This window comes from Pseudophryne corroboree, chromosome 6 (assembly GCF_028390025.1).
Source record: "Pseudophryne corroboree isolate aPseCor3 chromosome 6, aPseCor3.hap2, whole genome shotgun sequence".
Classification (NCBI taxonomy): Eukaryota; Metazoa; Chordata; class Amphibia; order Anura; family Myobatrachidae; genus Pseudophryne; species Pseudophryne corroboree.
The window spans coordinates 146,718,553-146,745,748 of NC_086449.1; the positions used below are offsets into that span (position 1 = coordinate 146,718,553).

The 27,196-nt window shown below is 46.2% G+C and overlaps 1 protein-coding gene across 9 annotated transcripts in view; it reads left to right on the forward strand.

Moving 5' to 3' along the window:
- The window catches only part of FAM178B (family with sequence similarity 178 member B), a 1,338,131-nt gene that overhangs the window by 245,162 nt on the left and 1,065,773 nt on the right, over positions 1 to 27,196 (forward strand). For all 9 annotated transcript variants that reach the window (XM_063931992.1, XM_063931993.1, XM_063931991.1 and 6 more), the window contains exon 3: positions 8,691 to 8,760. In XM_063931992.1, the coding sequence (XP_063788062.1) occupies positions 8,691 to 8,760 (70 nt within the window). The remainder of the gene's footprint in view (positions 1 to 8,690; positions 8,761 to 27,196) is intronic.

Genomic DNA, 27,196 nt, shown 5'->3' on the forward strand with positions numbered 1-27,196 from the left:
TCCTGACGGAGTCCCCAGCATCCACTAGGACGTCAGAGAAAATAAGATTTTACTTACCGATAAATCTATTTCTCGTAGTCCGTAGTGGATGCTGGGCGCCCATCCCAAGTGCGGATTGTCTGCAATACTTGTACATAGTTATTGTTACAAAAAATATCGGGTTGTTATTGTTGTGAGCCGTCTGTTCAGAGGCTCCTACGTTTGTCATACTGTTAACTGGGTTCAGATCACAAGTTGTACGGTGTGATTGGTGTGGCTGGTATGAGTCTTACCCGGGATTCAAAATCCTTCCTTATTGTGTACGCTCGTCCGGGCACAGTATCCTAACTGAGGCTTGGAGGAGGGTCATAGGGGGAGGAGCCAGTGCACACCACCTGATCCTAAAGCTTTATTTTTGTGCCCTGTCTCCTGCGGAGCCGCTAATCCCCATGGTCCTTACGGAGTCCCCAGCATCCACTACGGACTACGAGAAATAGAATTATCGGTAAGTAAATTCTTATTTTAACTATACAACACTTCTACTCAGTAGAGTGTTGATATCAGTGAATGTATCAAGCCACAGAATAAAAGAAGCGTGTTCTCAGTGAAGTATTTATTTAATTAATTAGTGAATCCCCCCCATAATGCCCAGCACTTAACCATAATGCCTTATCTGGTTGATTGACTGGTTAAATAACCAATGTGGAATGGAAGGGATGGGATGCCTTTATTATACAAAGTATTGTATGGAAAACCCCTGTATATAGAACTTAGTGACAGCCTCCCACCCGGCGCCGGATAGCGCAGCTGACACCCGTCTAACTACGGGTGCCCCACGCCATCCTGCACTGTCTAACGCACAAGACAAACCTGTCTCTCCCACAGCGACCACATGACCGCCGCACACGTGACTCAGCCAGCCAATCAGCGCAAACCATGGTGCAGGGACCTGCGTTCCTGCGCCATGTTTGTTTGCGTTCTACCCGGAAAAACACTCATTCGGGTGCCCCTATTGGTTATATGTTAATTCTAATTTCTAAGAATAGTAGTTCAATTAGCAAAAGGATACGGGATGTTTAACTATTAATAATACACTAAGGTGTGGCTTAATGGGGGTCGCTTAGCAGCATTACCCCCCTATAAATAACCAATAAAATAAACAAAAATGTAGTGACAGACTTATCACCTCAAATAAGTATTCTTACAATACTTCGACATTACAAGGTCCACCCAAAAAGGGGGGTACCATATATATTATAAAATTATCATCGGGATAGCCTGCTAAGTATTGACCCCACTTTTACATAGATCACAATATATATATTATTCATCCTTAAAAAATTCAAAGTTTACAAGGAATGAAGATAATCATTATTACTCAGTATCGTTCCCTATTAACTGTTCTTTGCTAAACAATTTTTGTATTTCACAAAAGAGATCTAATGGTAGCTATCCAATTGCGTTAAATTACCCTATGCCGAATGAGCAGGAAAGTGTACCCTCAACCTACAACCCCCCTTATAATGCCTATTATTATTGTTGTCATTATTGCCCCATGAGCCCATACACCTAACCGAGTATGGGGAATGGGGAAAAAAGGGGAGGAGGGAAGAAGTGGTCATCCCAGTTATTGACAAAGATGATGAAAAGGAGTTGGAAACCTCCACATAGGGATAACTCAAAAAAGGAGAAAAGGGAAGGGGTGGGGGAGATACCCCCTGGAATCAACTAGAAAAAGGCTACTAAATTAATACTTTAGTTGAGGCCATTAGGTATCATGGTATTGAGAGTGAATATCCAGAAGGATGCATACATATGCACTGCAATGCGCAGGCGCGTCGCACGGGTACAAAGCGGATCGCCGTTCAGTGATGGGTTTGTGCGAAGAATCCATTTGCACCGGCGTTCGCAAGGAGATTGACAGGAAGAAGGCGTTTGTGGGTGTCGACTGGTTTCAGGGAGTGGTTGGAAAAACGCAGGCGTGTCCAAGCGTTTGCAGGGAGGGTTCCTGACGTCAATTCCGGTCCGGGACAGGCTGAAGTGATCGCAGCGGCTGAGTAAGTCCTGGCTACTCAGAGACTTCACAAAATCTGTTTCTCTAACGTCCTAGTGGATGCTGGGGACTCCGTCAGGACCATGGGGAATAGCGGGCTCCGCAGGAGACAGGGCACATCTAAAAAAGCTTTTAGGTCACATGGTGCGTACTGGCTCCTCCCCCTATGACCCTCCTCCAAGCCTCAGTTAGGTTTTTGTGCCCGTCCGAGAGGGTGCAATCTAGGTGGCTCTCTTAAAGAGCTGTTTAGAAAAGTTTTTTTTTTAGGTTCAATCTCAGTGATTCCTGCTGGCAACAGGATCACTGCATCGAGGGACTTAGGGGAGAGATTTCCAACTCACCTGCGTGCAGGATGGATTGGAGTCTTAGGCTACTGGACACTTAGCTCCAGAGGGAGTCGGAACACAGGTCAGCCTGGGGTTCGTCCCGGAGCCGCGCCGCCGATCCCCCTTACAGACGCTGAAGAGACGGCAGAACGGAGGTCCGGAAACAGGCGGCAGAAGACTCCACAGTCTTCATGAAGGTAGCGCACAGCACTGCAGCTGTGCGCCATTGTTGTCACACGGCTCACTGACTCAGTCACGGAGGGTGCAGGGCGCTGCTGGGGGCGCCCTGGGCAGCAATATAATTACCTTTAGTGGCAAAAGAAATACATCACATATACCCATTAAGGCTATATGTATGTATTTTGACCCAGGCCAGTTTCTTAAAAACCGGGAGAAAAATCCCGCCGAAAAAGGGGCGGAGCTTATTCTCCTCAGCACTCAGCGCCATTTTCCTGCTCAGCTCCGCTGGTGAGGAAGGCTCCCAGGACTCTCCCCTGCACTGCACTACAGAAACAGGGTAACAAAGAGAAGGGGGGCATAAATTGGCGATATTTATATATTAAGAGCGCATATATAGTAAACAACACCTTCTAGGGTTGTTTTTATACATTTATAGCGCTTTTGGTGTGTGCTGGCAAACTCTACCTCTGTCTCCCCAAAGGGCTAAGGGGTCCTGTCTTCGATTAAGAGCATTCCCTGTGTGGCTGCTGTGTGTCGGTACGTGTGTGTCGACATGTATGAGGACGATGTTGGTGTGGAGGCAGAGCAATTGCCGATGATGGTAATGTCACCCCCTAGGGAGTCGACACCGGAATGGATGGCTTTAGTTATGGAATTACGTGATAATGTCAGCACACTGCAAAAGTCAGTTGACGAAATAAGACGCCCGGCAAACCAGTTAGTACCGGTTCAGGCGTCTCAGACACCGTCAGGGGCTGTAAAACGTCCTTTACCTCAGTCAGTCGACACGGGTACCGACACAGATGAATCTAGTGTCGACGGTGAAGAAACAAACGTATTTTCCAATAGGGCCACACGTTATATGATCACGGCAATGAAGGAGGCGTTACAGATCTCTGATACTGCTGGTACCTCAAAAAGGGGTATTATGTGGGGGGTGAAAAAACTACCTGTATTTTTCCCAGAATCAGAGGAATTGAATGATGTGTGTGATGAAGCGTGGGTTACCCCCGATAGAAAATTGCTAATTTCAAAGAAGTTGTTGGCATTATACCCTTTCCCACCAGAGGTTAGGGCGCGCTGGGAAACACCCCCTAAGGTGGATAAGGCGCTCACACGTTTATCAAAGCAAGTGGCGTTGCCGTCTCCTGATACGGCCGCCCTCAAGGATCCAGCAGATAGGAGGCTGGAAACTACACTGAAGAGTATATACACACATACGGGTGTTATACTGCGACCGGCAATAGCCTCAGCCTGGATGTGCAGTGCTGGGGTAGTGTGGTTGGATTCTCTGACTGAAAATATTGAGACCCTGGATAGGGACAGTATTTTATTGACTCTAGAGCAATTAAAGGATGCTTTTCTTTATATGCGAGATGCTCAGAGGGATGTTTGTACTCTAGCATCAAGAGTAAGCGCGATGTCCATATCTGCTAGAAGAAGTTTATGGACGCGACAGTGGTCAGGTGATGCGGATTCCAAGAGGCATATGGAAGTATTGCCATATAAAGGAGAGGAATTGTTTGGGGTCGGTCTTTCGGACCTGGTGACCACGGCAACTGCCGGCAAATCCACCTTTTTACCTCAGACTCCTTCACAACAGAAAAAGACACCGTCTTTTCAGCCGCAGTCCTTTCGCTCCTATAAAAAGCGACCAAAAGGACAGTCTTATCTGCCGAGAGGCAGAGGAAAGGGTAAGAAAGGGCAGCACGCAGCCCCTGCCCAGGAACAGAAGCCCGCCCCGGCTTCTACAAAGCCATCAGCATGACGCTGGGGCTTTACAAGCGGACCCAGGAACGGTGGGGGGTCGACTCAAGATTTTCAGCAATCAATGGGCTCACTCACAAGTGGACCCGTGGGTCCTGCAGATAATATCTCAGGGTTACATGCTGGAGTTCGAAAGGTTTCCCCCTCGCCGGTTCCTAAAGTCTGCTTTACCAACGTCTCCCTCAGAAAGGACGTCGGTTTTGGAAGCCATTCACAAGCTGTATTCTCAGCAGGTGATAGTCAAGGTACCCCTCCTACAACAGGGAAAGGGGTATTATTCCACACTATTTGTGGTACCGAAGCCGGACGGTTCGGTAAGACCTATTCTAAATCTGAAATCCTTGAACCTGTACATACAGAAATTCAAGTTCAAGATGGAGTCACTCAGAGCAGTGATAGCGAATCTGGAAGAAGGGGACTTCATGGTGTCCCTGGACATAAAGGATGCTTATCTGCATGTCCCAATTTACCCCTCACACCAAGGGTATCTCAGGTTCGTGATACAAGACTGTCATTATCAGTTTCAAACGCTGCCGTTTGGTTTGTCCACGGCCCCTCGGGTCTTTACCAAGGTAATGACCGAAATGATGGTTCTTCTACGAAGAAAAGGCGTATTAATTATCCCTTACTTGGACGATCTCCTGTTAAGGGCAAAGTCCAGAGAACAGCTGGAAGTCGGTGTAGCACTAACCCAGGTAGTGCTTCAGCAACACGGGTGGATTCTGAATCTTCCAAAATCTCAATTGACCCCGACAACTCGGCTGCTGTTCCTGGGAATGATTCTGGACACGGTTCAGAAAAAGGTGTTTCTCCCGGAGGAGAAAGCAAGGGAGTTATCCGAACTTGTCAGGAACCTCCTAAAACCAGGAACGGTGTCAGTACATCAATGCACAAGAGTCCTGGGAAAGATGGTGGCTTCGTACGAAGCGATTCCATTCGGCAGATTCCATGCACGGACATTTCAGTGGGATCTGCTGGACAAATGGTCCGGATCGCATCTGCACATGCATCAGCGGATAGCACTGTCACCGAGAACAAGGTTGTCTCTCCTGTGGTGGCTGCAGACTGCCCATCTGTTAGTGGGCCGCAGATTCGGCATACAGGACTGGGTCCTGGTGACTACGGATGCCAGCCTACGAGGTTGGGGAGCAGTCACAAAGGGAAGAAACTTCCAGGGCGTGTGGTCAAACCTGGAGACGTCTCTTCACATAAATATACTGGAGCTAAGAGCGATCTACAATGCTCTAAGTCTGGCAAAACCGCTGCTTCAGGGTCAGCCGGTGTTGATCCAGTCCGACAACATCACGGCAGTCGCCCACGTAAACCGACAAGGCGGCACGAGAAGCAGGAGTGCAATGGCAGAAGCTGCAAGGATTCTGCGCTGGGCGGAGAATCATGTCATAGCACTGTCAGCAGTGTTCATCCCGGGAGTGGACAACTGGGAAGCAGATTTCCTCAGCAGACACGACCTTCACCCGGGAGAGTGGGGACTTCATCCAGAAGTGTTCCACATGATTGTGAACCGTTGGGAAAAACCAAAGGTAGACATGATGGCGTCTCGCCTCAACAAAAAATTGGACAGGTATTGCGCCAGGTCAAGAGACCCTCAGGCAATAGCTGTGGACGCTCTGGTAACACCGTGGGTGTACCAGTCAGTGTATGTGTTCCCTCCTCTGCCTCTCATACCAAAGGTACTGAGAATTATACGGAAAAGAGGAGTAAGAACGATACTGGTGGCTCCGGACTGGCCAAGGAGAACTTGGTATCCGGAACTTCAAGAGATGCTCACGGAGGATCCGTGGCCTCTACCTCTAAGAAGGGATCTGCTTCAGCAGGGACCTTGTATGTTCCAAGACTTACCGCGTCTGCGTTTGACGGCATGGCGGTTGAACGCCGGATTCTAAAAGAAAAGGGCATTCCAGAGGAAGTTATTCCTACCTTGATTAAGGCTAGAAAGGAAGTGACTGTACAACATTATCACCGCATTTGGCGAAAATATGTTGCGTGGTGTGAGGCCAAGAAGGCTCCAACGGAAGAATTTCAATTGGGTCGATTCTTACATTTCCTGCAAGCAGGATTGTCTATGGGCCTAAAATTGGGGTCCATTAAAGTTCAAATTTCGGCCTTATCAATTTTCTTCCAGAAGGAATTGGCGTCAGTGCCTGAAGTACAAACTTTTGTCAAAGGTGTACTACATATACAACCCCCAATAGTGCCTCCAGTGGCACCGTGGGATTTGAACGTGGTTCTAAATTTTCTCAAATCTCATTGGTTTGAGCCGTTAAAATCGGTAGAATTAAAATACCTTACATGGAAGGTAACCATGCTATTGGCCCTGGCTTCTGCCAGGAGAGTTTCAGAGTTGGCAGCTTTGTCATACAAGAGCCCATATCTGATATTCCATTCGGACAGGGCAGAATTGAGGACACGTCCTCAATTTCTCCCTAAGGTGCTTTCGGCATTTCACTTAAACCAGCCTATTGTGGTGCCTGCGGCTACTAGCGACTTGGAGGACTCCAAGTTACTGGACGTTGTCAGAGCATTAAAAATATATATTTCAAGGACAGCTGGAGTCAGAAAAACTGACTCGTTGTTTACATTGTATGCACCCAACAAGATGGGTGCTCCTGCGTCTAAACAGACGATTGCACGTTGGATCTGTAGCACAATCCAACTTGCACATTCTGTGGCAGGCGTGCCACAGCCTAAATCTGTAAAGGCCCACTCCACAAGGAAGGTGGGCTCATCTTGGGCGGCTGCCCGAGGGGTCTCGGCATTACAACTTTGCCGAGCAGCTACGTGGTCAGGGGAGAACACGTTTGTAAAATTTTACAAATTTGATACTCTGGCTACAGAGGACCTGGAGTTTTCTCATTCGGTGCTGCAGAGTCATCCGCACTCTCCCGCCCGTTTGGGAGCTTTGGTATAATCCCCATGGTCCTGACGGAGTCCCCAGCATCCACTAGGACGTTAGAGAAAATAAGAATTTACTTACCGATAATTCTATTTCTCATAGTCCGTAGTGGATGCTGGGCGCCCATCCCAAGTGCGGATTGTCTGCAATGCTTGTACATAGTTATTGTTACAAAATCGGGTTATTACTGTTGTTGTGAGCCATCTTTTCAGAGGCTACTTCGTTTTGTTATCATACTGTTAACTGGGTTCAGATCACAAGTTGTACGGTGTGATTGGTGTGGCTGGTATGAGTCTTACCCGGGATTCAAGATCCTTCCTTATTGTGTACGCTCGTCCGGGCACAGTACCTAACTGAGGCTTGGAGGAGGGTCATAGGGGGAGGAGCCAGTACGCACCATGTGACCTAAAAGCTTTTTTAGATGTGCCCTGTCTCCTGCGGAGCCCGCTATTCCCCATGGTCCTGACGGAGTCCCCAGCATCCACTACGGACTATGAGAAATAGAATTATCGGTAAGTAAATTCTTATTTTGTACAGCTCTGCTACACATGCGTTCGCACACTTGCAAAGCGAAAATACCCTCCCCTATGGGTGGCGACTATGCAAACGCAGGACTGCAAAAAAACCCTAGCGAGCTATCAGGTTTGAATTAGGACCAATCTCCGGATCCGATCTGATGCACACGATATAACACTTTTTACACAATTATTGTCCCATGGGTTGAAATTGTGTAGAAAAGGGCCAAATCATACTAATGTATAGGGGCCTTAAGATTGCTTTTTTGGGTCTTTGCATAAATAGGTTATAACAGTATCTTCCTCCTTTTGTATTTTGCCACGTGGGAAGGTCTGAGTGTCATGGGGAGAATGTGGTGAGGTCGGAGTAGTGTACAAGGGAGTTTCCAAAGTCTGAGAGCATGTAGCATATTTAAGGCAAGTAGGGGACTTATTGCACATTAAGGAATATTGGGGTAACTGGAAGGTCTAAGAGGCATGTGGTGGAATATTTTAGGCTTTTTTTTTTACCGTTTGAGCCTTGTTTGAGAAAGAGCGCTATATAAATAAAATTATTATTAATATTTAAATTAAGGGTAGTGTGCATCTGTTTTAAAGGTTGTAGGGCTGCACATGTGGTCCTTGAAGTACTGTAGGCCTACATAATGTAGTCTATCACTGCTGTACATTGTATTGTTTTTAAAAATATAAGTGATTGGGGGAATTAAGGACTGTTTTGAAATGTGATTTTGGAATTTTGTCATAAGAGGGTTTAATTGGAATATTCTGCATGGAGGCAATATTGAGCTTTAAGTAAATTGTATAGATAAACTTGCATGAGTTCAGGCCTTGAAAATTTACTCTTTTTCCATCAAATCCTCCTATTTGCGTGTGCTGTTGGCCAAGTGCAAGTTTCTAGTGATGATGTCCACATATGATTTAAATGTTACCTAAAAATGCATATTTGTTATCTGCAGGATTCAGTATTGAAAACTCTGCAACATAGAGCCTTGAGTGAGGGATTGAATCTTCATCTCAGTAGCCCAGGTAATTGTGTGTGTGTAATATATATATATATATATATATATATATATATATATATATATATAATGTCGTAATGTAGGTAATCTGCACTCACATCCACCACAGGTCATCAGAGGGATGCACCTGTAAAGTAACAGAAAGTCACTGTTCCAATAGTATCAAAAGTTTTGGCCAATTAGTCCAAATGAGGACACTCATCAATTCGAACAGTAGAACAGAAGGTTTATTAAGGCATCAATATCACCATAAGTTGCAGATGTTTCGACCCCTAAGGGTCATTATCAAGACAATAACTGGAGGGCATCTGTACAGCATGCAGGCATCAGGTATACTGACTACAGTATGTCTCCAGGGCTCCATTATATACAGTGCATCTGATAAGTATTCACAGAGCTTCACTTTTTCCACATTTTGTTATGTTACAGCCTTATTCCAAAACGGAATGAATTTTTCTCTAACGTCCTAGTGGATGCTGGGGACTCCGTAAGGACCATGGGGAATAGACGGGCTCCGCAGGAGACATGGGCACTTTAAGAAAGAATTTAGATTCTGGTGTGCTCTGGCTCCTCCCTCTATGTCCCTCCTCCAGACCTCAGTTTGAATCTGTGCCCGGATTAGCTGGGTGCTACTTAGTGAGCTCTCCTGAGCTTGCTATAAGAAAGTATTTTGTTAGGTTTTTTATTTTCAGGGAGCTCTGCTGGCAACAGACTCTCTGCATCGTGGGACTGAGGGGAGAGAAGCAGCCCTACTCTCTGAAGATAGGTCCTGCTTCTTAGGCTACTGGACACCATTAGCTCCAGAGGGATCGTACACTGGATCTCACCCTTTGTCGTCCGATCCCGGAGCCGCGCTGCCGTCCCCCTCGCAGAGCCGGAAGACAGAAGCCGGTGACAGAAGCAAGAAGACTTCGAAATCGGCGGCAGAAGACTCCAGTCTTCACTGAGGTAGCGCACAGCACTGCAGCTGTGCGCCATTGCTCCCACACACACCTCACATACTCCGGTCACTGTAGGGTGCAGGGCGCAGGGGGGGGGCGCCCTGGGCAGCAATTAGAGACCTCTTTGGCAAAAGTTTGCATATATACAGTTGGGCACTGTATATATGTATGAGTCCCCGCCAAAATTGTACATGAAAGCGGGACAGAAGCCCGCCGTCGAGGGGGCGGGGCTTCTTCCTCAGCACTCACCAGTGCCATGTTTTTTCTCCACAGCACCGCTGAGAGGAAGCTCCCCAGCCTCTCCCCTGCAGTTACACGGTAGAAGAGGGTAAAAAGAGAGGGGGGGGCACATAATTAGGCGCAAAAATCAATATAAACAGCAGCTACTGGGTTAACATTAAGTTACTGTGTTATTCCTGGGTTAATAGCGCTGGGGTGTGTGCTGGCATACTCTCTCTCTGTCTCTCCAAAGGGCCTTATGGGGGAATTGTCTTCAGATGAGCATTCCCTGAGTGTGTGGTGTGTCGGTACGTGTGTGTCGACATGTCTGAGGTAAAAGGCTCCCCTAAGGAGGAGATGGAGCAAATGTGTGTGGGAGGGGTGTCTCCGTCGACAACGCCGACACCTGTTTGGATATGTGTAATTAAGTGCTAAGGTGAATTTATTGCACAAAAGATTAGAGAACAGACAGGGAATCTACCCATGTCTGTCCCTATGTCGCAGAGACCTTCAGAGTCTCTCAATGATCACTATCCAAAATAATAGACACTGATATCGACACGGAGTCTGACTCCAGTGTCGACTACGATAATGCAAAGTTACAGTCAAAATGGCAGGAAAGTATTCAATATATGATTATTGTAATAAAAGATGATTTGCATATCACTGATGACTCATCTGTCCCTGACACGAGGGTACACATGTTTAAGGGGAAGAAAGCTGAGGTAAATTTCCCTCCTCTCATGAAGAAAAAGAGCGGGAATCTCCAGACAAGAGACTGCAGTTTCCCACAAAGAATTCTCGGGAGTATCCTTTCCCTACTAGGGCCAGGATACGATGGGAATCTTCCCCTAGGGTGTCACGTTTGCCAAAAAGGTAGCCCTGACTTAACAGCTATCCTCAGGGATCCTGCAGATAGCGTGCACATTCTGGTACACTACCGGCGATTGTGTCGGCATGGGTTTATAGCGCTGTAGCAGCGTGGTCAGGTACCTTATCAGCAGAGATTGAGACCCTAGTATGTATGTATGTATGTATGTATGTATGTATGTATGTATGTATGTATATATATATATATATATATAAAACATGCCCAAAGAGACATGAGTCTACTGGGTCCTAGAGTCAAAGCTATGTCGATTTCTGCTTGACGTGTCCTGTAGAATATGCAATGGACAGATGATGCCGACTTAAGAGGCATATGGAAGGCTGAGGATTGTGTGGAGAAGGGTTCTCGGACATGGTCTCCACAGCTATAGCTGGTAATTCTGATATTTTGCCTTATATTCCTGCACAGCCTAGGAAAGCACGCCATTATCAAATGCAGCCTTTCGAACAAAGAAACAAGAAAGTCCGAGGTGCGTCCTTTCTTGCCAGAGGCGGGGGCAGAGGAAAGAAGCTGCACAACACAGCTAGTTCCCAGGAACAGAAGTCCTCCCCGGCCTCTACAAAGTCCACCGCATGTCGCTGGGGCTCCACAGGCGGAGCTAGGCCCGGTGGGGGCACGCCTTCGTAAGTTCAGCCACAAGTGGGTTCACTCCCTGTTAGATCCTTGGGCAATAGATATTGTGTCTCAGGGATACAAGCTGGACTTTGAGGAGATGCCCCCTCACCGACGGCCCTGCCAGCTTCCCCCCACGAGAGGGACACAGTGTTAACTGCAATTCACAAATTGTATCTTCAACAGGTGGTGGTCAAGGTTCCCCTCCTTCAAGAAGGAGGGGGTTATTATTCGACCATGTTGTAGTCCCGAAACCAGACGGTTCGGTCAGACCCATATTGAATTTAAAATCCCTGAACATATACCTGAAAAGGTTCAAGTTCAAGATGGAATCGCTAAGAGCGGTCATTGCAAGCCTGAAAGGGGGAGATTTTATGGTGACTCTGGACATAAAGGATGCATACCTTCATGTCCCCATTTATCCACCTCATCAGGCGTACCTCAGAATTGCGGTACAGGATTGTCATTACCAATTTCAGACGTTGCCGTTTGGTCTCTCCACGGCCCCGAGAATATTCACCAAGGTAATGGCGGATATGATGGTGCTCCTGCGGAAGCAAGGTGTCACTATTATCACGTACTTGGACGATCTCATAAAACGAGATCAAGGGAGCAGTTGCTGAACAGCGTATCACTTTCTCTGGAAGTGTAACGGCAACACGGCTGGATTCTATATATTCCAAAGTCGCAGTTGGTTCCTACAGCTCATCTGCCTCTCCTAGGCATGATCCTAGACACAGACCAGAAAAGGGTTTATCTCCCGATAGAGAGAGCTCAGGAGCTCATTACACTGGTCAGGAATCTATTAAAACCAAAACAGGTGTCAGTGCATCACTGCACTCGAGTCCTGGGAAGGATGGTGGCTTCATACGAGGCCATTCCCTTCGGCAGGTTCCATGCGAGGACCTTCCAATGGGACTTACTGGACAAGTGGTCCGGATCACATCTTCAGATGCATCGGTTAATCACCCTATCCCCCAGGGCCAGGGTGTCTCTCCTGTGGTGGCTGCAGAGTGCTCACCTTCTCGAAGGTCGCAGATTCGGCATTCAGGACTGGGTCCTGGTGACCACGGATGCAAGCCTCCGAGGGTGGGGGGCAGTCACACAGGGAAGAAATTTCCAACAACATCCTGGAACTAAGGGCCATATACAACGTCCCTGCTTCGCGACCAACCGGTTCTGATTCAGTCAGACAACATCACCGCAGTGGCTCATGTAAACCGCCAAGGCGGCACAAGGAGCAGGGTGGCGATGGTAGAAGCCACCAGAATTCTTCGCTGGGCGGAGAATCACGTAAGCGCACTGTCAGCAGTGTTCATTCCGGGAGTGGACAACTGGGAAGCAGACTTCCTCAGCAGGCACGACCTCCACCCGGGAGAGTGAGGACTTCATCAAGAAGTCTTCACGCAGATTGCAAGTCGGTGGGAACTGCCACAGGTGGACATGATGGCATCCCGCCTCAACAAAAAGCTACAGAGGTATTGCGCCAGGTCAAGAGACCCTCAGGCGATAGCTGTGGACGCACTGGTGACACCGTGGGTGTTCCAGCCGGTCTATGTGTTTCCTCCTCTTCCTCTCATACCCAAGGTGCTGAGAATCATAAGAAAAAGAGGAGTGAGAACAATACTCATTGTTCCGGATTGGCCAAGAAGGACTTGGTATCCAGAGCTACAAGAAATGCTCACAGAGGACCCATGGCCTCTACCTCTAAGACAGGATCTGTTACAACAGGGGCCCTGTCTGTTCCAAGACTTACCGCGGCTGCGTTTGACGGCATGGCGGTTGAACGCCGGATCCTAGCAGAAAAAGGCATTCCGGATGAGGTTATTCCTACGCTGATAAAGGCTAGGAAGGATGTGACCGCTCAACATTATCACCGTATATGGCGAAAATATGTGGCTTGGTGTGAGGCCAGGAATGCCCCTACGGAGGAATACCAGCTGGGCCGTTTCCTTCACTTCCTACAGTCGGGAGTGACTTTGGGCCTTAAATTGGGTTCCATTAAGGTTCAGATTTCGGCCTTATCCATTTTCTTTCAAAAAGAACTGGCTTCTCTGCCTGAAGTTCAGACGTTTGTAAAGGGAGTGCTGCATATTTAGCCCCCTTTTGTGCCTCCAGTGGCACCTTGGGATCTTAACGTGGTGTTGAGTTTCCTGAAATCACACTGGTTTAAACCACTCAAAACGGTGGAAGTAAAATATCTCACGTGGAAGGTGGTCATGCTATTAGCCTTGGCTTCGGCTAGGCGTGTGTCAGAATTGGCGGCTTTGTCACATAAAAGCCCTTATCTGGTTTTCCATGCGGATAGAGCAGAATTGCGGACCCGCCCACAATTTCTGCCGAAAGTGGTTTCATCCTTTCATATAAACCAACCTATTGTGGTGCCTGTGGCTACTACTGACTTGGACGATTCCGAGTCACTGGATGTGGTCGGGGCTTTGAAGGTTTATGTAGCCAGAACGGCTGAGGTCAGGAAAACAGAATCTTTGTTTATCCTGTATGCTTCCAACAAGCTTGGGGCGCCTGCTTCAAAGCAAACTATTGCTCGCTGGATCTGTGACACGATTCAGCAGGCTCATTCTGCGGCTGGGTTGCTGCTGCCTAAATCAGTTAAGGCCCATTCCTCAAGGAAGGTGGGCTCTTCTTGGGCGGCTGCCCGAGGGGGTCTCGGCATTACAGCTTTGCCGAGCGGCTACTTGGTCAGGTTCAAACACCTTTGCAAAGTTCTACAAGTTTGATACCCTGGCTGAGGACGACCTTGTGTTTGCTCATTCGGTGCTGCAGAGTCATCCGCACTCTCCCGCCCGTTTGGGAGCTTTGGTATAATCCCCATGGTCCTTACGGAGTCCCCAGCATCCACTAGGACGTTAGAGAACATAAGATTTTACTTACCGGTAAATCTATTTCTCGTAGTCCGTAGTGGATGCTGGGCGCCCGTCCCAAGTGCGGACTTCTTCTGCAATGCTTGTATATAGTTATTGCTTAAATATGGGTTATGTTATAGTTGCATCAGAGTTTATCTTATGCTCTGTGATTGTTCATACTGTTAACTGGGTAAAGTTATCACAAGTTATACGGTGTGATTGGTGTGGCTGGTATGAGTCTTACCCTGGATTCCCAAAATCCTTTCCTTGTACTGTCAGCTCTTCCGGGCACAATTTCTCTAACTGAGGTCTGGAGGAGGGACATAGAGGGAGGAGCCAGAGCACACCAGAATCTAAATTCTTTCTTAAAGTGCCCATGTCTCCTGCGGAGCCCGTCTATTCCCCATGGTCCTTACGGAGTCCCCAGCATCCACTACGGACTACGAGAAATAGATTTACCTGTAAGTAAAATCTTATTTTATCCCTCAAAATTCTACACACAGTACCCCATAATGACGTGAAAAGAGTCTTTTTGAGATTTTTGCAAATGAATTAAAAATAAAAAAACTAAGAAATCACATGTACATAAGTATTCACATCCTTTGCTCAATACTTTGTTGATGCAACTGTTATGTGGACTACAGTGTTCTAAGGCTACCAGGTGGTTCTTGGTAAAGCTCACGCAATTACCCTTGCACAGCAAACTTTTAGCCTCCTGCGATGCTAGGCTTCTCCTTTAGCAGCCGCCTTTCCAGGGTGAATTAGGTCCACCCCGTACTCAGATGCCCCCAGGTCTTATGTAAGGACAAGGTGACTATTGGAGGCTGGGCAAGAGTAAATGCAGTACGGTGAGACGTTCACTGAACACAACCTTGACAACACTGTTCAATGCACAGACAGAGATTATAAATAATAATGGCTATAGATTATAGAGATTACTGGGTGCGCAAAAGACAGCAGCTGAAATAGTGTCTCTCTCCTATGAGTTTCCTTTTACCTCCACCACAAGTGCACATAAAAATCAAATATGGAGAGTTCCACTTAATTAGCGCTATCAGTGATTCCTTCCTTGTTTCATATTATTCCATCATATTTTCCAAAGAGAGATGTCATGTAGAGTGAAGGAGAAATAATGTATAGTGAAATACCGTTTTAATTGAAAAAACACATATACATTACATTACATACATAACATGCATAATACAAAAATAGGATCGAATATTCAACATAATCCTTTAGAGAGGCATGTGAAATAGTGGGTAATTACCAGAATCGTAAGGGAACTGCGATTAGACAGTCCCTAACAGCACATGTGTCCCAATATGGGTGCTCCGGATCAGCCCATACACCACACAGATCGTCACTGCTGGATCCTGGATAACAACACTCTCCTCACAGGCGCCTCAGTAGGAAAACCGACGCGTTTCAACTCTTTGCTAGAGTCTTTTTCAAGGTTGAAGTGAATAATGATCCTTTCTCCCAGTTCCCATATTTAAATACCCATCCACCAATTAGACTCCGCGCTTCACAGCAGGAGCAAATCGCATAATCAGTCCTCTCCCTATGACGTTACGCTAAGCCCCAGCGTCTATTTCCGTGTGTAGTGGTTGCCCTGACAACATGACGTCTTCTCCGGCTGCCGCCGTGTTCTTACTACACGTCTGTGTTCCGGCTTTTCGGTTGCCCTAGCAACCCGACTGCTCTCTGCCTTCGCGGCACGTCACTTCCGGCATTGCTGTTAGTACGTTAAAGTCCTGACTCTCGGTGCTCGTTTCACAAATCCCCATCCATCCTTATAAAAGTCTTTACTGTAATGATGTCTCTGTCCTTAAATTATACATATTTGAGCATATATCTAGAAAGATGAGAAATTAAAACGTAACGTCACTTCCGGTGACGTTCTAATGGGGATGAATGACTCTAAAATAATTAAACAATAAAAATATTATTCTTATTAATATTTAAATGATGAGACCATTCAAATAGATATGCTTAAGTAATAAAACAAGTAATATCAACTAATGAATAATAACAATCTATATAAAAATGGCTAATATATCTAAAACCACATAAAATATAAAGTTGCAGGAGTTTGATGAGGAAATTAGAGGGCGCACTTTTCAAAGAAAGTAGGATCTGGTGGGAAATGGTAACCATGGAGAGGTACCTTTCCCACCAGATCGTTCCGAAGGGGCTACGTATCCAGAAAAGTGCCACTTTCTCATCATCAGATGGGAGGTTCAAATCCGAATGGGATAATATTTTAAAAACTTGTTCATTATCCCTAATCAGTTTAATTATATCAGATAGAAAACGTTAATTGACAGATCTGGAGAAAGAGATTACCGATTTATAAAACCCTCGTCCATCCATTTATAGATCTCCAAGAGTATAAGGACTTGGAAAAAAGAATAGAAAATAATTTAAAAAAGAATGAAAAAGTATTATTTGAGAAAAAGGTACGAAAGTTTAATAGGGACAAGAAATCAGATAAAGACTATGAGGAAGAAACAATAGTAGAAGGTGAAACGGAGGAGGAAGAGCTGGAAGAGTGCATATCCAATGTTACACCCCCCCCCCCCCCCCCCCAGCCCAGATGATAAAGAAAAAATACATCTCAAGGTTAAATGAGAAAAGAAGAGAAATTTCAGTTTCTAGGGTACAGTGGAAAAGGAATCCTCCCCACGCGGAACGATATACGGACCCGGAACTTAGGCCCCTTCAATATAGAGATAATTGGAGGCCAAGAACCTACAGGGACGAAAGAGAAGGATGGGGACAGAATAAGTTAGTACCTCACTATGAAACAAGAGTAAGGGAAAGGAGATCACCATATAGGAATAGATGGAGGAATGGAAGAGAGGTCACCCCCTCAGAGATACGAACATCAAACAGATATAGACCATTAGAAGATCAATTTGACACACCAGCTTTTTTATCCAAATGGAGGGAAGTGAGAACACTAAGGTAAAAAGGAGGGGGGAAAGGGAGGAAAAAATAATAGGATGAGAAATAGGCCAACGAAAAAGAGAAAAAGAAAGTTGAATAAGCCAAAACAGGATATACAGAATGAAAATACAGTTCCACCAGGCAAGATGAAAATCTTTAATTTAATGAACCATCTTCTAGCAAACGAAGAGATCACGTTACTAGAAAAAGGCCTGAAATATGCGCCATCACTCCCCCTCAACAAATTTAGTACATTTGTGGATTTGCACAAATATGTTAGGAAATTAAGTATTAAGAAATTCTTTTTAATGAATGAAGAGTGCACACAAGGAGGAACCCTAAGTAAAAACAACACCGCTTTTAAACCCAAATCCGTTTTTAATCCGGTACATGCACGAGGAAACTTTTTAGAGACCTTTTTAAAACTTGTGATGGATGACATACAAGAATTACAGGCAAAAGTACCTAGACATAATTTGACGTTTAAGGAACGAAAGGCACTCCAATGTCTAAAGGAAAATGAGGACCTGGTCATTAAGCCGGCTGATAAAGGGGGGGGTTGTTATAATGACAAGAGAAGCTTATAAAACAGAAATCTTGAAACAACTTGAGGATGGAAACACCTATAAGAAATTAAGGGCAGACCCCACCTGTCGCATTAAGATAGAATTGGGTAAATTAATAGATGATTTTATCTGGAACCACTGCCCATTCGGAGCGAGCCTGGTGTCATGGCGGAGATACATAGACAACGTATTTTTCATTTGGAAAGGAGGAGAGGAATCTTTAATGGATTTTAAGAACTATTTAAACAATAATACTCTTAATATTTATTTTACCTTCAAGTCCAGTAAGGACAAGATTAATTTTTTAGACGTTACATTGTATATTGAAAACAACACTATTCAAACGATGAATTTTAAAAAACCTACTGACTCTGGGGCGTATATAGGAACCACCAGCTGTCACCATCCCAATTGGCTGGCATCCATACCAGAGGGACAGTTTAGACATCTAAAGCGGAATTGCACTACATCAGAAATGTTTGAAATTCAAGCGGAAGAAATGAAAGGAAAATTCCTGGCCTCAGGATATCAAAATGAGAAAGTACAGGACGCTATGAATAAGGTAGCAACTGTAGAAAGAAAAAACCTATTACATTCTCAAACGTCCGATAAGGAAACTAATAAATTCGAGTGAGCATTCATCACATCATTCAGCAGTCAATACAAAAATATAGAACAATCTTTCAAGAAACATTGGGGGATATTAAAAAAAGACCCTGTTATTGGAAATATTTTGCCCACCAAACCGAAGTGTATATTTAGGAAAGCCCCCAATCTTAAAACTTCATTGGTAAAAATTTCACAACCGCCCAGAAAACCCATGTATACCATCAAATCTAAGTTTTTTTTTAGATGCGGGTTATGCATAGGGTGCAGGGGTGTAAAATCAGGGGGAAAGTAAAATCGCAGAAGTTTCTATTAATGGAAACCATTGGAAAATCAGTGATTTTATTACCTGTAACAGTTCCAATGTTGTGTACGCCGTAAACTGCAGTTGTGGATTGTGGTACATAGGACGCACATCTAGACCCCTTAAAGTTCGCATTGGCGAACACCTACGTAATATTAAAAATGGACTGACAACTCACTGTCAGAACATTTTTCAACACACCATCATGGGAATGCAGGGGTGATCAAGATGTTTTGCGGTGTCAGACATATAAAAGGGCACTGGAGGCGGAATGATAAAGCCAATCAATTAGCGAAAGCTGAAATGAAGGCCATTTTTGATTTAGGAACACTCAAGCCTGGTGGCCTGAATTCTGATTTTGAAGTTAAATGGTTTTTATAGGATCCTGCAACTTTATATTTTATGTGGTTTTAGATATATTAGCCATTTTTATATAGATTGTTATTATTCATTAGTTGATATTACTTGTTTTATTACTTAAGTATATCTATTTGAATGGTCTCATCATTTAAATATTAATAAGAATAATATTTTTATTGTTTAATTATTTTAGAGTCATTCATCCCCATTAGAACGTCACCGGAAGTGACGTTACATTTTAATTTCTCATCTTTCTAGATATATGCTCAAATATGTATAATTTAAGGACAGAGACATCATTACAGTAAAGACTTTTATAAGGATGGATGGGGATTTGTGAAACGAGCACCGAGAGTCAGGACTTTAACACACTAACAGCGATGCCGGTAGTGACGTGCCGCGAAGGCAGATAGCAGTCGGGTTGCTAGGGCAACCGAGAAGCATGAACACAGACGTGTAGTAAGAACACGGCGGCAGCCGGAGAAGACGTCATGTTGTCAGGGCAACCACTACACATGGAAATAGACGCTGGGGCTTAGCATAACGTCATAGGGAGAGGACTGATTATGCGATTTGCTCCTGCTGTGAAGCGCGGAGTCTAATTGGTGGATGGGTATTTAAATATGGGAACTGGGAGAAAGGATCATTATTCACTTCAACCTTGAAAAAGACTCTAGCAAAGAGTTGAAACGCGTCTGTTTTCCTACTGAGGCGCCTGTGAGGAGAGTGTTGTTATCCAGGATCCAGCAGTGACGATCTGTGTGGTGTATGGGCTGATCCGGAGCACCCATATTGGGACACGTGCTGTTAGGGACTGTCTAATCGCAGTTCCCTTAGATTCTGGTAATTACCCACTATTTCTCTGACGTCCTAGTGGATGCTGGGGACTCCGTAAGGACCATGGGGAATAGCGGCTCCGCAGGAGACTGGGCACAAAAGTAAAGCTTTAGAACTACCTGGTGTGCACTGGCTCCTCCCCCCATGACCCTCCTCCAAGCCTCAGTTAGATTTTTGTGCCCGAACGAGAAGGGTGCACACTAGGTGGCTCTCCTGAGCTGCTTAGTGAAAAGTTTAGTTTTAGGTTTTTTATGTTCAGTGAGACCTGCTGGCAACAGGCTCACTGCATCGAGGGACTAAGGGGAGAAGAAGCGAACTCACCTGCGTGCAGAGTGGATTGGGCTTCTTAGGCTACTGGACATTAGCTCCAGAGGGACCGATCACAGGCCCAGCCATGGATAGGTCCCAGAGCCGCGCCGCCGGCCCCCTTACAGAGCCAGAAGACAGAAGAGGTCCGGAAAATCGGCGGCAGAAGACGTCCTGTCTTCAACAAGGTAGCGCACAGCACTGCAGCTGTGCGCCATTGCTCTCAGCACACTTCACACTCCGGTCACTGAGGGTGCAGGGCGCTGGGGGGGGGCGCCCTGAGACGCAATGAAAACACCTTGGATGGCAAAAAAAATGCATCACATATAGCTCCTGGGCTATATGGATGAATTTAACCCCTGCCAGAATACACAGAAAAACGGGAGATAAGGCCGCCGAGAAGGGGGCGGAGCCTATCTCCTCAGCACACTGGCGCCATTTTCCCTCACAGCTCCGTTGGAGGGAAGCTCCCTGGCTCTCCCCTGCAGTCACTACACTACAGAAAGGGTTAAAAAAGAGAGGGGGGCACTAATTACGCGCAGTATTAAAAATACAGCAGCTATAAGGGGAAAAACACTTATATAAGGTTATCCCTGTATATATATAGCGCTCTGGTGTGTGCTGGCAAACTCTCCCTCTGTCTCCCCAAAGGGCTAGTGGGGTCCTGTCCTCTATCAGAGCATTCCCTGTGTGTGTGCTGTGTGTCGGTACGTTTGTGTCGACATGTATGAGGAGAAAAATGATGTGGAGACGGAGCAGATTGCCTGTAATAGTGATGTCACCCCCTAGGGGGTCGACACCTGAGTGGATGAACTGTTGGAAGGAATTACGTGACAGTGTCAGCTCTGTATAAAAGACAGTGGTTGACATGAGACAGCCGGCTACTCAGCTTGTGCCTGTCCAGACGTCTCATAGGCCGTCAGGGGCTCTAAAGTGTCCGTTACCTCAGATGGCAGATATAGACGCCGACACGGATACTGACTCCAGTGTCGACGGTGAAGAGACAAATGTGACTTCCAGTAGGGCCACACGTTACATGATTGAGGCAATGAAAAATGTTTTACACATTTCTGATAATACGAGTACCACCAAAAAGGGGTATTATGTTCGGTGAGGAAAAACTACCTGTAGTTTTCCTGAATCTGAGAAATTAAATGAGGTGTGTGATGATGCGTGGGTTTCCCCCGATAACAACTGATAATTTCTAAAATGTTATTGGCATTATATCCTTTCCCGCCAGAGGTTAGGGTGCGTTGGGAAACACCCCCTAGGGTGGATAAAGCGCTCACACGCTTGTAAGAACAAGGGCTCTACCCTCTCCTGAGATGGCCGCCCTTAAGGATCCTGCTGATAGAAAGCAGGAGGGTATCCTAAAATGTATTTACACACATACTGGTGTTATACTGCGACCAGCAATCGCCTCAGCCTGGATGTGCAGTGCTGGGTTGGCGTGGTCGGATTCCCTGACTGAAAATATTGATACCCTAGATAGGGACAGTATATTATTGCCTATAGAGCATTTAAAAGATGCATTTCTATATATGCGTGATGCACAGCGGAATATTTGCCGACTGGCATCAAGTCTAAGTGCATTGTCCATTTCTGCCAGTAGAGGGTTATGGACACGACAGTGGTCAGGTGATGCGGATTCCTAACGGCATTTGGAAGTATTGCCTTATTAAGGGGAGGAGTTATTTGGGGTCGGTCTTTCAGACCTGGTGGCCACGGCAACAGCTGGGAAATCCACGTTTGTACCCCAGGTCGCCTCTCAACATGAGAAGACGCCGTATTATCAGGCGCAGTCTTTTCGTGGACAAGCGGGCAAAATGTTCCTCATTTCTGCCCCGTGACAGAGGGAGAGGAAAAAGGCTGCAGAAATCAGCCAGTTCCCAGGAACAGAAGCCCTCTCCCGCCTCTGCCAAGCCCTCAGTATGACGCTGGGGCTTTACAAGCAGAATCCGGCACGGTGGGGGCCCGTCTCAATGAATTTCAGCGCGCAGTGGGCTCACTCGCAAGTAGACCCCTGGATCCTTCAGGTGATATCTCAGGGGTACAAATTGGAATTCGAGACGTCTCCCCCTCGCCGTTTCCTAAAGTCGGCTTTACCGATGTCTCCTTCTGACAGGGAGGCAGTTTTGGAAGCCATTCACTAGCTGTATTCCCAGCAGGTGATAATCAAGGTACCCCTCCTGCAACAGGGAACGGGGTATTATTCCACACTGTTGTGGTACCGAAGCCGGACGGCTCGGTGAGACCGATTCTAAATCTAAAATCTTGAACACTTACATACGGAGGTTCAAATTCAAGATTGAGTCACTCAGAGCAGTGATTGCGAACCTGGAAGAAGGGGACTACATGATGTCTCGGGACATCAAGGATGCTTACCTTCATGTCCCAATTTACCCTTCTCACCAAGTGTACCTCAGGTTTATGGTACAGAACTGTCACTATCAGTTTCAGACGCTGCCGTATGGATGGTCCACGGCACCCCGGGTCTTTACCAAGGTAATGGCCGAAATGATGATACTCCTTCGAAGGAAGGGAATTTTAGTTATCCCTTACTTGGACGATTCCCTGATAAGGGTAAGATCCAGGGAACAGTTGGAGGTCGGTGTAGCACTATCTCAGGTAGTGTTGCGGCAGCACGATTGGATTCTCAATATTCCAAAATCGCAGCTGATTCCGACGACTCGTCGTCTGTTCCTAGGGATGATCCTGGACACAGTCCAGAAAATGGTGTTTCTCCCGGAGGAGAAAGTCAGGGAGTTATCCGAGCTAGACGGGAACCTCCCATAACCGAGCCAAGTCTCAGTACATCAATGAAAGGGTTCTGGGAAAAATGGTGGCTTCCTACGAAGCAATCCCATTCCGCAGATTCCACGCAAGAACTTTCCAGTGGGACCTGCTGGACAAATGGTCCGGGTCGCATCTTCAGATGCATCAGCGGATAACCCTGTCACCAAGCACAAGGGTGTCTCTCCTGTGGTGGTTGCAGAGTGCTCATCTTCTAGAGGGCCGCAGATTCGACATTCAGGACTGGGTCCTGGTGACCACGGATGCCAGCCTGCGAGGCTGGGGAGCAGTCACACAGGGAAGAAATTTCCAGAGCTTATGGTCAAGCCTGGAGACATCACTTCACATAAATATCCTGAAGCTAAGGGCCATTTACAATGCTCTAAGCTCAGCAAGACCTCTGCTTCAAGGTCACCCGGAGTTGATCCATTCGGACAACATCACGGCAGTCACCCACGTAAACAGACAGGGTGACACAAGAAGCAGGAGGGCAATGGCAGAAGCTGCAAGGATTCTTCGCTGGGCGGAAAATCATGTGATAGCACTGTCAGCAAGTGGGGACTTCACCCAGAAGTCTTCCACATGTTTATAAAACTCGACAAGTATTGCGCCGGGTCAAGGGACCCTCCGGCAATAGCTGTAGACGCTCTGGTAACACAGTGGGTGTACCAGTCAGTGTATGTGTTCCCTCCTCTGCCTCTCATACCCAAGGTACTGAGAATTATAAGATGGAGAGGAGTAAGCACTATATTCGGGCTCCGGATTGGCCAAGAAGGACTTGGTAACCGGAACTTCAAGAGATGCTCACGGAAGGATCCGTGGCCTCTACCTCTAAGAAGGGACCTGCTCCAGCAAGGACCCTGTCTGTTCCAAGACTTACCGCGACTGCGTTTGACGGCATGGCGGTTGAACGCCGGATCCTGAAGGAGAAAGGCATTCCGGATGAAGTCATCCCTATCCTGATCAAAGCCAGGAAAGATATAACCGCAAAACATTATCACCGCATTTGGCGAAAATATGTTGCGTGGTGCAAGGCCAGTAAGGCCCCGACGGAGGAATTTTCAACTAGGTCGATTCCTACATTTCCTGCAAACAGGAGTGTCTATGGGCCTGAAATGGGGGTCCATTAAGGTTCAAATTTCGGCCCTGTCAATTTTCTTCCAAAAAGAACTAGCTTCAGTCCCTGAAGTTCAGACGTTTGTGAAAGGGGTACTGTATATACAGCCTCCTTTTGTGCCTCCAGTGGCACCTTGGGATCTAAATGTAGTTTTTGGGTTCCAAAAGTCACATTGGTTTGAACCACTTAAATATGTGGAGTTAAAATATCTCACATGGAAAGTGGTCATGCTGTTGGCCCTGGCCTGGGCCAGGTGCGTGTCAGAATTGGCGGCTTTATCCTGTAAAAGCCCTCATCTGATTTTCCATTCGGACAGGGCGGAATTGAGGACTTGTCCTCAGTTTCTCCCTAAGGTGGTTTTCAGCGTTTCACCTGAATCAACCTATTGTTGTGCCTGCGGCTACTAGGGACTTGGAGGACTCCAAGTTGCTAGACGTGGTCAGGGCCCTGGAAATATAGGTTTCCAGGACGGCTGGAGTCAGAAAATCTGACTCGTTGTTTATTCTGTATGCACCCAACAAGCTGGGTGCTCCTGCTTCTAAGCAGACTATTGCTCGTTGGATTTGTAGTACAATTCAGCTTGCACATTCTGTGGCAGGCCTGCCACAGACAAAATCTGTAAAAGCCCATTCCACAAGGAAGGTGGGCTCATCTTGGGCGGCTGCCCGAGGGGTCTCGGCTTTACAACTTTGCCGAGCAGCTACTTGGTCAGGAGCAAATACGTTTGTAAAATTCTACAAATTTGATACCCTGGCTGAGGAGGACCTGGAGTTCTCTCATTTGGTGCTGCAGAGTCATCCGCACTCTCCCGCCCGTTTGGGAGCTTTGGTATAATCCCCATGGTCCTTACGGAGTCCCCAGCATCCACTAGGACGTCAGAGAAAATAAGAATTTACTTACCGATAATTCTATTTCTCGTAGTCCGTAGTGGATGCTGGGCGCCCATCCCAAGTGCGGATTGTCTGCAATACTGGTACATAGTTATTGTTACCAAAAAAAATCGGGTTATTGCTGTAGTGAGCCATCTTTTCTAGAGGCTCCTCTGTTATCATGCTGTTAACTGGGTTTAGATCACAAGTTATATGGTGTGATTGGTGTGGCTGGTATGAGTCTTACCCGGGATTCAAAATCCTTCCTTATTGTGTACGCTCGTCCGGGCACAGTATCCTAACTGAGGCTTGGAGGAGGGTCATGGGGGGAGGAGCCAGTGCACACCAGGTAGTTCTAAAGCTTTATTTTTGTGCCCAGTCTCCTGTGGAGCCGCTATTCCCCATGGTCCTTACGGAGTCCCCAGCATCCACTACGGACTACGAGAAATAGAATTATCGGTAAGTAAATTCTTATTTTCACATGCCTCTCTAAAGGATTATGTTGAATATTCGATCCTATTTTTGTATTATGCATGTTATGTATGTAATGTAATGTATATGTGTTTTTTCAATTAAAACTGTATTTCACTATACATTATTTCTCCTTCACTCTACATGACATCTCTCTTTGGAAAATATGATGGAATGATATGAAACAAGGAAGGAATCACTGATAGGGCTAGTTAAGTGGAACTCTCCATATTTGTTTTTTATAGAGATTATAAATGAATGCACGTGAGTGCAACAATGCACATGTTGGAATACTAATTAACACAAACTGTATGTAGATGGAACAATGCACAGGATGGTATAGAACACATACTGTATGTAAATGCAACAATGCACAGGGTGATTTAAGCAACCAAACCGTATATAAATGCAACAATGCACAAGGTGATATAAGCAACCAAACCGTATATAAATGTAACAATGCACAAGGTGGAAACAATAATGAAGTAAGTGCGAAAGGCAAGAGCCTGTGTGGAAGTTCCACACATAACCTGAATTCTAGGCGAGCTGAATCCAACCAGGGAAACGATCTAGACAGGGTATTTGAATCTTAGGAGTTCACAGGGCTGACAGGTTCTCACATGTAGCAGGAACTATCACCAGCAGATTGGGAGTGACCAGGAATGGAATATATATGTGGCTACTCCAATCAGCCCCAGGAATCCAGAGAGTTAATGATTAAAGTAAAGGATGTGCAGCTGGACAGCAAGACACACAGAGGCAAATTACTAATATGCAGCAGCTGAGGCTGAACACAGGGATACATGCAGGAATCCAGCTGCTGGAGTGTAGTAATAAAGATGCGCCACTAGTGGCTTGTAACAGCACCTTTGGCAGCAATTACAGTCTTAAATTAAAGTATTTTTCAATATGATGCCACATGCTTGGCACATCTCTCTTTGGGCAGTTTTGCCCATTCCTCTTTGCAGCACCTCTCAAGCTCCATCAGGTTGGATGGGAAGTGTTGGTGCACAGCCATTTTCAGATCTCTCCAGAGATGTTCAATCGGATTCAAATCTGGGCTTTGACCGGGACACTCAAGGACATTCACAGAGTTGTCCTGAAGCCACCGCTTTGATATCTTGGCTGTGTTCTTAGGGTCGTTGTCCTGCTGAAAGATGAACCGTCGCCCCAGTCTGAGGTCAAGAGCACTGTGGAGCAGATTTTAATCCAGGATGTCTCTGTACATTGCTACATTCATCTTTCTCTCTATCCTGACTAGTCTCCCAGTTCCTGCCGCTGAAAAACATCCCTACAGCATGATGCTGTCACCACCATGCTTCATTTTAGGGATGGTATTGGCCTGGTTTCATCCAAACATGACACCTGGCATTCACGCCAAAGAGTTCAATCTATGTCTCATCAGACCAGAGAATTTTGTTTTTCATGGTCTGGGAGTCCTTCAGGTACATTTTGGCAAACTCCAGGCGGGCTGCCGTATGCTTTTTTACTAAGGAGTGTCTTCCGTCTGGCCACTCTACCATACAGGCCTGATTGGTGGATTGCTGCAACGATGGTTGTCCTACTGGAAAGTTCTCCTCTCTCAAAAGAGGAATGCTGTAGCTCTGACAGAGTGATCATTGAGTTCTTGGTCACCTCCCTGACTAGGGCCCTTCTCCCCGATCGCTAAGTTTAGAAGGTCGGTCATCTCTAGGAAGAGTCCTGGTGGTTCCAAACTTCTTTCATTTACGGATGATGGAG